At 46.1% G+C, this 12,050-nt stretch overlaps 1 protein-coding gene across 1 annotated transcript in view; it reads left to right on the forward strand.

Moving 5' to 3' along the window:
- The window catches only part of LOC120434800 (protein NLRC3-like), a 67,717-nt gene that overhangs the window by 14,084 nt on the left and 41,583 nt on the right, over nt 1-12,050 (forward strand). The window contains exons 7-8 of the mRNA XM_039603207.1: nt 69-1,869; nt 4,618-4,791. Coding sequence (XP_039459141.1) covers nt 69-1,869; nt 4,618-4,791 — 1,975 coding nt within the window. The remainder of the gene's footprint in view (nt 1-68; nt 1,870-4,617; nt 4,792-12,050) is intronic.

The raw sequence follows: 12,050 nt of genomic DNA on the forward strand, positions 1-12,050 counted from the left end.
TCATTCTTTTGGAATTAAGTGTTTGTTTCCAGTTTCAAAAGATATTCTACATATTTCTTCTCATTCAGAACTTCAAGCTGCAGTTTGTCATCGTAACCTTAAATCCACCCTGAAGAAGAAGTTCCAGTGTGTGTTTGAGGGGATCGCTAAAGCAGGAAACCCAACCCTTCTGAATCAGATCTACACAGAGCTCTACATCACAGAGGGAGGGACTGCAGAGGTCAATGATGAACATGAGGTCAGACAGATTGAAACAGCATCCAGGAAACCAGACAGACCAGAAACAACCATCAGACAAGAAGACATCTTTAAAGCCTCACCTGGAAGAGACGAACCAATCAGAACAGTGCTGACAAAGGGAGTGGCTGGCATTGGGAAAACAGTCTTAACACAGAAATACACCCTGGACTGGGCTGAAGACAAAGCCAACCAGGACATCCAGTTCATGTTTCCATTCACTTTCAGAGAGCTGAATGTGCTGAAAGAGGAAAAGGTCAGCTTGGTGGAACTTGTTCATCACTTCTTTACTGAAACCAAAGAAGCAGGAATCTGCAGCTTTGAAGACTTCCAGGTTGTGTTCATCTTTGATGGTCTGGATGAGTGTCGACTTCCTCTGGACTTCCACAAAACTACAATCCTAACTGACCCTAGAGAGTCCACCTCAGTGGATGTGCTGCTGATAAACCTCATCAGGGGGAAACTGCTTCCCTCTGCTCACCTCTGGATAACCACACGACCTGCAGCAGCCAATCAGATCCCTCCTGACTGTGTTGACATGGTGACAGAGGTCAGAGGGTTCACTGACCAACAGAAGGAGGAGTACTTCAGGAAGAGATTCAGAGATGAGGAGCAGGCCAGCAGGATCATCTCCCACATCAAGAAAGCTCGAAGCCTCCACATCATGTGCCACATCCCAGTCTTTTGCTGGATCACTGCTACAGTTCTGGAGGATGTGCTGGAAACCAGAGAGGGAGGACAGCTGCCCAAGACCCTGACTGAGATGTACATCCACTTCCTGGTGGTTCAGGTCAAAGTGAAGAAGGTCAAGTATGATGGAGGAGCTGAGACCGATCCACACTGGAGCCCAGAGAGCAAGAAGATGATTGAGTCTCTGGGAAAACTGGCTTTTGTTCAGCTGCAGAAAGGAAACCTGATCTTCTATGAATCAGACCTGACAGAGTGTGGCATCGATATCAGAGCAGCCTCAGTGTACTCAGGAGTGTTCACACAGATCTTTAAAGAGGAGAGAGGACTGTACCAGGACAAGGTGTTCTGCTTCATCCATCTGAGTGTTCAGGAGTTTCTGGCTGCTCTTCATGTCCATCTGACCTTCATCAACTCTGGACTCAATCTGCTGGAAGGACAGCAAACAACGTCCAAGAAATCTAAATTATTTAACAAACTAAAACTCCAATCACTGCACCAGAGTGCTGTGAACAAGGCCTTACAGAGTCCAAATGGACACCTGGACTTGTTCCTCCGCTTCCTCCTGGGTCTTTCACTGCAGACCAATCAGACTCTCCTACGAGGTCTGCTGACACAGACAGGAAGTAGCTCGCTGACCAATAAGAAAACAGTCCAGTACATCAAGGAGAAGCTCAGTGAGAATCTGTCTGCAGAGAAAAGCATCAATCTGTTCCACTGTCTGAATGAACTGAATGATCGTTCTCTAGTGGAGGAAATCCAACAGTCCCTGAGATCAGGAAGTCTCTCCACAGGTAAACTGTCTCCTGCTCAGTGGTCAGCTCTGGTCTTCATCTTACTGTCATCAGAAAAAGATCTGGATGTGTTCGACCTGCAGAAATACTCTGCTTCAGAGGAGGCTCTTCTGAGGCTGCTGCCAGTGGTCAAAGCCTCCAACAAAGCTCTGTGAGTACATTTGTACTCATGTCTTTACTTTAACATCCAACTGTGTCAGTAATTTATTTCACCAGGCTTTCTGTCTTTGTATGAATTTGTATCCAAAAGTTTTGAAACTGTAACCTCTTTGATGCCTCCAGAACTCGGTGTACTCGAGACGCTGAATCCACCATAAACTCTGATCATCACTGCTGCTGTTATGTTATCAGTCTTTGTTTAAAAACTTAGGCTGCATGTGCCTAATGTTGTGATACTTTATATTCACATACATGCTCCTAGATACATTTCTACTGCAGGTCTATTTTTAGTCACAAATATTGGTGAAACACTTGCTTTTACATGCGTGGTGGGTCCTGCATTAAAGAAAGCATTTGAATTACTCAGTGAATCATGGCAGCCAGAGAAACATCCTTATTTAAACTTTAAACTAAACTCTGCTTCGGTCTTCCACAGTGTGTTTGTTGTTTCTTTGTTGTTGCTGGCCTGCTCTCTTCTCTCACTCCAATCTGGTTGCAGCAGATGTTTGTCCCTCCCTGAAGCTGCTTTTCTTCCAGTTTTTCTTTCACACTGTTGTCAAAATGTTGTTACAGACTTGGGTGCAGCACCACAGTTCATCTTCAGTCTGAAACCAGCTGTTTTTGCTATATCCCCTCAAGCACACCTTCCCTGGTCATCTCTGCTGTGGTTGCTATAAAATTTAATCTTGATTAAAAAAAAAAGAACAAAAAACAGAAAAAACTCAAGTCAGACTTGATGCCATTTATTGGCAGCATGGTGCCTGTTTGTCTTTGATGATAAACTGCAGCACAGTCTAAAGCAAACCTTCTGACTTTATTGACTTTATGCATGTATATATTCTGCCTGTTCACCTTGGACACACAACAGCTCTGTTTGTTGTGATTGGATCTAGAACACAATTCAGATCAGCCAACATCTCCTAATCTAGATGATTTTTAAGGTGGTATCTGGGAGGAAAAGTTAAAAATCAGCTTGGATGGCCTGTACTGTATGATGGCCTTCGTTGCACCACATTGATAGCCATGCAGGGTGGTTCACTCCTTGGGCAAGAAGACCGAGGAGTGAGCCACCCTTGGTCAAAGCTTGGTCATCCAAGCTCACTGTTTTCCCCTTGTTGGTTGATGATAAGTATTTTTTTTTTTTTTTTACCTGACTTATAGTCATCATTGTCTTCAAATTAACTCACACACTGCTGACTGCTGTAGCTTACCTGGCTGAGCAGGTGACCCATGTACTGAAAGTTAGAGTCGTGACTCCAGGGCCTGGTTTGAGTCTGCCCAAGACCATTTCCTGTGTGTTATTCTCCTCACTTCTCCCTCCCTTCCTGTCTTCTCTGTCCTATACAGTGAAGACAAAAGGCCTCAAGTTCTGAAAACTCTTCCCCTTCATCATCTTCCAAATCATCTCTCTCATCTAAAATCACCAGTATTCTCTGAGTAGAGAATCTTTTCACAATCTTGAATGATAAGGATCGAAGTGGGTAAAGTTATTTATTTGTTGTGTTCCTATTTGCAGCTGGGATAGATTGTGAAAAACTCTCGGCTATCCAGAGGAGAAAAAAGAACTCCGCCCAGACTGAGCTCCAACAGGGAGATCAGTTTGAGAACAGAAAACAAATGACCTTAGTGCAGAGCACATGAACTCTTAATACGCCATAGAAACACATGACAAGCAACAGGGATGGGTAACAGGTGAGAGACAGCCGGTGTAGACAGCGCATCCGGGCCTGCAGCATTTGCGCTGGTCCCCTCGACCCACCGTCTGCACCAGGAGGGGATAAGCATGCTTAGGATGGGAAGGAACAGTCTAAACACCGTCTGTTATCAGGGTGAGATTTGTTATGTTCAGCTCCAACCTTGAGACCACAGCTGGCGCCGGTATGTTAGCCGCATGAAATGATGGTGGTTTTCTTTGGTGGGAACAACTGCATGTCAATTTCACAGCTGATCTAACAGTCCGTCACTCGTCTCTCAATCTCCCGTTGGAGAGCCACGAGCTTCAAAGAGCAAAGTCTGAGAACTCACGACCGCCATGAGCTTCTTCAAGATCTTATCCGTGCTGCGTTCAATGAGCCCATTTTGAAATGTCACGACCCATCTAATTGTTTCAGTCACAGCGGGCAGCTTTGTGGGGTTTGAACAGCTGATTCTGCTTTCTTTAGTCTTCAATAAGCCAGGGCCAAGCCAGCTCAGATCAGCAAGAACCCTTTGCTGCTGTGAATGTCCGTGCTGCTATATTTCAGTATCAGGCTCTAAATGTACAAATGGATCTGAGAAGATTTCCAATCATGTTTCTACTAGATTTACAGTTTGTTTTCATGTCTTCTGACTCAGAAGGTGGAGCAGGTGGAGCTTACAAGGAGTAAGTGCTGATATAGAAGAAGAGTTGTGTTTTAATGAATCTATTTAGTTAACCAATAATTGTATTGGTTGAAGGGATTGGGGGAAGGGATAGCTCAGGGATAGCTCAGTAGGTAGAGTGGTGGCCCCATGATCGGAAGGTCGGGGGTTCGATTCCCCTGAACAGCTACCCTGAGGTACCCCTGAGCAAGGTACCCTCCCTACTGCTCCCTGGGCGCCCAAAGGCTGACCACTGCTTCACTGAGTGAATGGGTTAAATGCAGAGAGGAATTTCCCCACGGGGATCAATAAAGTACACTTTCTTTCTTTCTTATTGCATGCTGGCATTAAAAAAATGTTTCATTTGACTGATTTAATTAATTTGTTTGTTTTCTTCCAGACTGAGTGGCTGTAACCTCTCAGAGAGAAGCTGTGGTGCTCTGTCCTCAGTTCTCAACTCCCAGTCCTCTAGTCTGAAAGACCTGGACCTGAGTAACAATGACCTGCAGGATTCAGGAGTGAAGCTTCTGTCTGCTGCACTGCAGAGTCCACATTGTACACTGGAAACTCTCAGGTCAGGATCCAAACATCCCCACTGCTGATCATTAAATGATATTGTTGTATAAACAACCAAGCTTTATAGAATTGGCAGGTGAACTTTTCTTTATCTTTGGACTGCTTAGGAGATTCTTAATTACTGTCTGAAGATTTTTTACAGTCACATATTTTGTTTTAATGGTAAAACAGAATTATTGTTCAGTTCAATGAGCAGGTAGCTGTGAGATTCATAATAATGAGATATATTTGTATTAAAGATGACTAAATTTGAACAGTAGGTGTGTGAGTTACTGTGTTTGTTCATGTGTGCTGATGTTGTGAGTAATTTAAAGCTGAAGTAAACTTGTAATGAGTTTAATAGAGTTTCTGAAATAAGTGTACTTGGAGATATTTATGTGTTTACTAAAGTACAGGAGCCGGAGGCTGTGTGTAGCATAGAGGAACCCAGACCTCAGCTTTGTCTCCTGGATTTCTGTTGCTGCTGTTACAGTTTCCCCTCATTGTTCCCTTCAACAGTCTCCTCACTGTAACAAATCAAACTGTTACTGTATAGATTCACATCTGAATGTTGCCATGTGCTATTAAAACTAAATGCGATGTTTCATGCACCCACATGGTTCAGTCACACAGTAACTGATGGTAAATAATGTTTGTGTTGAGCACATCGTACAGGTCAGCTGCTCCACACAGATCTCAGGTTTACATGCTGGAACAGTTTGTGATCATGAAGGATAAACTCACTTCCTGTTTGTTTCATACAGATGTGACATGAACAATAACACATTCATGAAATCCTTTTAGGAACACACACACTATTCAATTCAATTTCAATTCAATTTTATTTATATAGCGCCAAATCACAACAGAAGTCGCCTCCAGGCGCTTTATATTGTACAGTAGATAGCACAATAATACATACAGAGAAAAACCCAACAATCATATGACCCCTATGAGCAAGCACTTTGGCGACAGTGGGAAGGAAAAACTCCCTTTAACAGGAAGAAACCTCCGGCAGAACCAGGCTCAGGGAGGCGGCCATCTGCTGCGACCGGTTGGGGTGAGAGAAGGAAAACAGGATAAAGACATGCTGTGGAAGAGAGACAGAGATTAATAACAGATATGATTCGATGCAGAGAGGTCTATTAACACATAGTGAGTGAAAAGGTGACTGGAAAGGAAAACTCAAAGCATCATGGGAATCCTCGGCAGCCTCACGCTCTATTGCAGCATAACTAAGGGAGGATTCAGGGTCACCTGGGCCAGCCCTAACTATATGCTTTAGCAAAAAGGAAAGTTTTAAGCCTAATCTTGAAAGTAGAGATAGTGTCTGTCTCCCGAATCCAAACTGGAAGCTGGTTCCACAGAACAGGAGCCTGAAAACTGAAGGCTCTCCCTCCCATTCTACTTTTAAATACTCTAGGAACAGCAAGTAGGCCTGCAGTGCGAGAGCGAAGTGCTCTAATAGGGTGGTATGGTACTACAAGGTCATTAAGATAAGATGGGGCCTGATTATTTAAGACCTTGTATGTGAGGAGCAGGATTTTGAATTCAATTCTGGATTTAACAGGAAGCCAATGAAGGGAAGCCAAAACAGGAGAAATCTGCTCTCTCTGTCTAGTCCCTGTCAGGACTCTTGCTGCAGCATTTTGGATTAGCTGAAGACTTTTCAGCGAGTTTTTTGGGCATCCTGATAATAATGAATTACAGTAGTCCAGCCTGGAAGTAATAAATGCATGAACTAGTTTTTCAGCGTCACTCTGAGACAGGATATTTCTAATTTTAGAGATGTTGCGCAAATGGAAGAAAGCAGTCTTACATATTTGTTTAATATGTGCGTTGAAGGACATGTCCTGGACAAAAATGACTCCAAGGTTCCTCACAGCGTTACTGGAGGATACCATATTTCTAAGATTTTCAGGGCCGAGTACAATAACCTCAGTTTTATCTGAATTAAGAAGCAGAAAGTTAGCGGCCATCCAGGTCTTTATGTCTTTAAGACATTCCTGCAGTTTAACTAATTGGTGTGTGTTACCTGGCTTCATGGATAGAGCGAGCTGCGTGTCATCTGCATAGCAGTGAAAATTTATGCTATGTCTTCTAATGATGCTGCCTAAGGGAAGCATGTATAATGTAAATAGAATTGGTCCTAGCACTGAACCCTGTGGAACACCATAATTTACCTTAGTGTGTGAAGAGGACTCTCCATTTACTTGAACAAATTGGAGTCTATTAGATAGATATGATACAAACCACTGCAGTGCAGTACCTGTAATACCTACAGCATGTTCTAATCGCTCTAATAGGATATTATGGTCAACAGTATCGAACGCAGCACTGAGGTCTAGCAGGACAAGCACAGAGATGAGTCCACTGTCAGAGGCCATAAGAAGATCATTTGTAACCTTCACTAAAGCTGTTTCTGTGCTGTGATGACCTCTGAAACCTGACTGAAACTCTTCAAATAAGCCATTCCTCTGCAGATGATCTGTTAGCTGTTTGACAACTACTCTTTCAAGGATTTTTGATATGAAAGGAAGGTTGGAGATTGGCCTATAATTAGCTAAGACAGCTGGGTCTAGAGATGGCTTTTGAGTAAAGGTTTAACTACAGCCACCTTGAAGGCCTGTGGTACATAGCCGATGTAGCTGGAGAATATATTTGAATGTAGGATAATGTAGGGGATCATAAACAACAGTAATAACTAACCACCACCTCACCATTTGGGTTGGTAGCTGCATGTTGATTGATGAAGTCATTTTCTTCTTCCTCCATTTCTACCTTATTAACATCAGATTAAAAGCTGCACAGAGACAGGCACTGGACATGTTTAGCCTAGCTTAGTACAAGGACTGGACATGGGGGAAACGGCTCTCATCACTGGATCAAAACATGAAAACAAATCTGAAGTAAAGTTTTGTTGAAGTGAACTGTGGTGGTGCCCAATGTTCCCTCTAGCTGCTGCAGCGTGCGCAATTGCGCACTGTTGGCACGGTCTGTCAGCAAGACAGAAAATCTGCGCACGACGCACAAAAAAAAAAAAATCAAATCTCAATTGAAATTAAAATTAAAACTTTAACAATTCTGTTTTGCAGTGTTAGTCAGTAAGTGACTGGCTGCTCCCGTATGGGATTAGAACGATACCACCTTGTTCCATAGTCCAGCCAATGATGCGATTCACATTCATATATATGCAGCTAATCAACGTTGTTGACAGGCTATGACAGCGTCCTTATGTGCCGACACCGGTGTTTTAGCTAGCAAAGCGGCGTGGCTCATATGGAGTGAAGCCACGTTAACGACAACGTGTACAACCATTGGAGATGTGAGCAGGACAGACGGAACAACTGATGGAAAAAGTGTGGACTTTATAACAGTTTTTATATTGTGTTGATCGGCCACGTAAAACCAGAGTTATGATAAAAATATCTGCAATGTTTGGTTTTCTTCCTGAATACTGTCGTTGTTTATATTTACTGCGGGAAGAAACGGTAAAAACGGCGTTTTATAAAGAAAACGCTCGAAAGCACTCTCCACCTGTGAGCAAAGACAAAACCAAAAACCCCCCCACCTTTTCCTATTGGTGGAAAAATGTACCATGTCGACCAATCAAAAAATAATATGGCGATATGGCATTTAGTTGTTTAGGGAGGGGGAAGTTTTAGGAGTGACGGCGGTGTTTTGGGACGTGAGAGATTTGTGACGTTTAGCGTGTTTGGAGTGTGTTAGTGTGTAGTGTAGTCAATAGTTTTGTTGTGTGTGTCAGAACAATGAGGCGACTGCTGAATGTTACAGGAGTGATACATCTCCTGTTGTCAGGCCTGCAGGTATCAGGCTGTTGTTCTCCTTTATCTCATAGTGGACAGAAATTATTTTTTGGAGTGGCAAAAATAATTTGTGTGTCATCAGATTTGATACAGAACAGCTGACTGTTCTGTAAATAGTTTAAAATGTTTATTTAAAAAATGCCTTGGCTGCATTTTTATGTAAACAGCTGCAAAAAACTTTGTTTGCAAAACTCAGTAACTTTTTTGAAGAAGTAACTATATAATTAATTGCCCAACATTGGTCATTATATACTGTATTTTGCAGGCAGAGAGTTACAGACTCTCTCCCAGACCACAGACTCATAATACAAGTCAGAGCTTTATTTTTTTTTAAAAAGAAAGAAAGTTGTGTTTTCAAAATTAGAGTTCAAGTTATTTTTACTTCCAATAGTGTTAACATACTACACAGGTCATGAACAAGATTGTTTTTAATTTTAATTGTAAGTGGGCTAAAGCAGTTAATTAAAAGTAGTCTAACATAAATGTAAATGCTGTAATATGATTATTTTAATAAACCATGTAACTTGGATGGATTAGATGCTGGCGTGACCACAGTGCACACGTCTGATGTCGCTCACAGTGGTCCAAGGGATTGCTCAGGGAGTTTGTGTGTTCGCTCAGACACATGAAAAATTAGAGAAACATTGGCGGTGACTGACAGGGAAAAGGGGAATGATAAGACTTACTGTAAATATAATTATGTATGTATTGAAAACCTCTCCGTGAATCGCTACCTTATCGTGGTGGAGGGGTTTGTGTGTCCCAGGGATCCCAGGGGCTATGTTGTCTGGGGGCTTTTGCCCCCTGGTAGGGTTTCCCATGGCAAATTGATCCTGGGTGAGGGACCAGACAAAGAGCGATTCAGAAGACCCTTATGAAGAAAACATCGAGGGAACAGTTTACCCTGCCCGGGATAGGGTTACCGGGGCCCCGCCCTGGAGCCAGGCCCGGGAGGGTGCCCGAGGGCGAGCTGGTGGCCGGGCCTTGGTCCATGGGGCCCGGCCGGGCACAGCCCGAAGAAGAGACATGGGCCCATCCTCCCGCAGGCCCACCACCCGCAGGAGGCGCCATAGGGGTCGGGTGCATTGTGTGCTGGGCGGCAGCCAGGAGCAGAGGCCCTGGCGGACTGATCCCGGCTGCCAAGACTGGCAATAGGGACATGGAATGTCACCTCTCTGGTGGGGAAGGAGCCTGAGTTAGTGCGTGAGGTTGAGAGGTACCGGCTAGATATAGTCGGGCTCACCTCTCGCATGGCTTGGGCTCTGGAACCAGTCTCCCAGAGAGGGGCTGGACTCTGTCTCAGTCTGGAGTTGCCCCTAGTGAGAGGCGGCGGGCTGGGTGGGTATTCTAATATCCCTCGGCTTGCTGCCGGTACGCTGGGGTTTTTCCCGTGGATGAGAGGGTTTGATCCCTGCGCCTTAGGGTCGGGAAAGGGTCCTGACTGTCATCTGCGCTTATGCGCCCGAGTGGCAGTTCAGAGTACCCAGCCTTCTTAGAGTCCCTCGGGGGGTGCTGGAAGGTGCCCCACCGGGAGACTCTGTTGTCCTGATGGGAGACTTCAATGCTCACGTGGGTAACAACAGCGAGACCTGGAGGGGCGTGATTGGGAGGAACGGCCTCCTGATCTGAATCCGAGCGGTGTTTTGTTATTGGACTTCTGTGCAAATCACAGTTTGGCCATAACGAACACCTTGTTCGAACATAAGAGTGTCCATAAGTGCACGTGGCACCAGGACGCTCTAGGCCGCAGGTCGATGATCGATTTTGTAATCGTATCACCAGACCTGCGACCATATGTTCTGGACACTCGGGTAAAGAGAGGGGCTGAGCTGTCAACTGATCACCACCTGGTGGTGAGTTGGATCAGGTGGCGGGGAGGACGCTGGACAGACCCGGTGCACCTAAACGCGTAGTGAGGGTGTGCTAGGAACGTCTAGCAGAGGCCCCAGTCCGCGAGATCTTCAACGCACACCGCATACTTCGAGGACCTCCTTAATCCCACTGACACGTCTTCCGAGGAGGAAGCAGAGTCTGGGGATGAGGGGAGTGACCCGCCAATTTCCGGGCGAGGTCACTGAGGCAGTTAAACAACTCCTCGGTGGCAGAGCCCTGGTGTTGATGAGGTCCGCCCGAGTTCCTGAAGGCTCTGGATGTTGTAGGGCTGTCCTGGTTGACACGCCTGCAATGTTGCGTGGAGATCAGGGGCAGTACCCTGGACTGGCAGACCGGGGTGGTGGTCCCCATCTTTAAGAGGGGAGACCGGAGGGTGTGTTCCAACTACAGGGGATCACACTCCTCAGCCTCCCTGGGAAAGTCTATGCCAGGGTGCTGGAAAGGAGAGTTCGTCCGTTAGTCGAACCTTGGATACAGGAGGAACAATGCGGTTTTCGTCCTGGTCGTGGAACACTGGACCAGCTCTTTATCCTCTCGAGGATACTTGAGGGTGCATGGGAGTTTGCCCAACCAGTCTACATGTGTTTTGTGGACTTGGAGAAGGCATTCACCGTGTCCCTCGGGTGTCCTGTGGGAGGTGTTATGGGAGTATGGGGTGTCTGGCCCATTGCTACGGGCCATTCGATCCCTGTACAACCGTTGCAAGAGTTTGGTTCGCATTGCCGGCAATAAGTCGGACTTGTTCCCGGTGGGTGATGGGCTCCGCCAGGCTGCCCTTTGTCACCGGTTTTGTTCATAATTTTTATGGACAGGATTTCTAGGCGCAGCCAAGTGGCGGAGGGCTTTCACTTGGTGGCCTCAGAATCTCATCTCTGCTTTTTATGATGATGTGGTTCTGTTGGCTTCATCAGGTGAAGGCCTCCAGCTCGCACTGGAGCGGTTCGCAGCCGAGTGTGAAGCAGCGGAATGAGGATCAGCACCTCCAAATCTGAGGCCATGGTTCTCAGCCGGAAAAGGGTGGAGTGCCCACTCCGGTCGGGGATGAGTTCCTGCCCCAAGTGGAGGAGTTCAAGTATCTCGGGGTCTTGTTCGCGAGTGATGGGAGAAGGGAGCCGGAGATCGACAGACGGATTGGTGCTGCGGCTGCAGTGATGCGGACGCTGCACCGTCCGTCGTGGTGAAGAGGGAGCTGAGTGTAAAAGCGAAGCTCTCAATTTACCGGTCGATCTACGTCCCCTACCTCACCTATGGCCACGAGCTGTGGGTAGTGACCGAAAGAACGAGATCGCGGATACAAGCGGCAGAAATGAGCTTCCTCCGAAGGGTGGCTGGCCTCCCTTAGAGATAGGGTGAGAAGTTCGGCCATCCGGGAGGGGCTCAGAGTAGAGCCGCTGCTCCTCCACATCGAAAGGAGCCAGTTGAGGTGGTTCGGGCATCTGACAAGGATGCCTCCTGGGCGCCTCCTGGGTGAGGTGTTCGGGCATGTCCCACCGGGAGGAGGCCCAGGGCAGACCCAGGACACGCTGGAGAGATTATATCTCTCGGCTGGCCTGGGAAC

This window comes from Oreochromis aureus, linkage group 3 (genome assembly GCF_013358895.1).
Source record: "Oreochromis aureus strain Israel breed Guangdong linkage group 3, ZZ_aureus, whole genome shotgun sequence".
Classification (NCBI taxonomy): domain Eukaryota; kingdom Metazoa; phylum Chordata; class Actinopteri; order Cichliformes; family Cichlidae; genus Oreochromis; species Oreochromis aureus.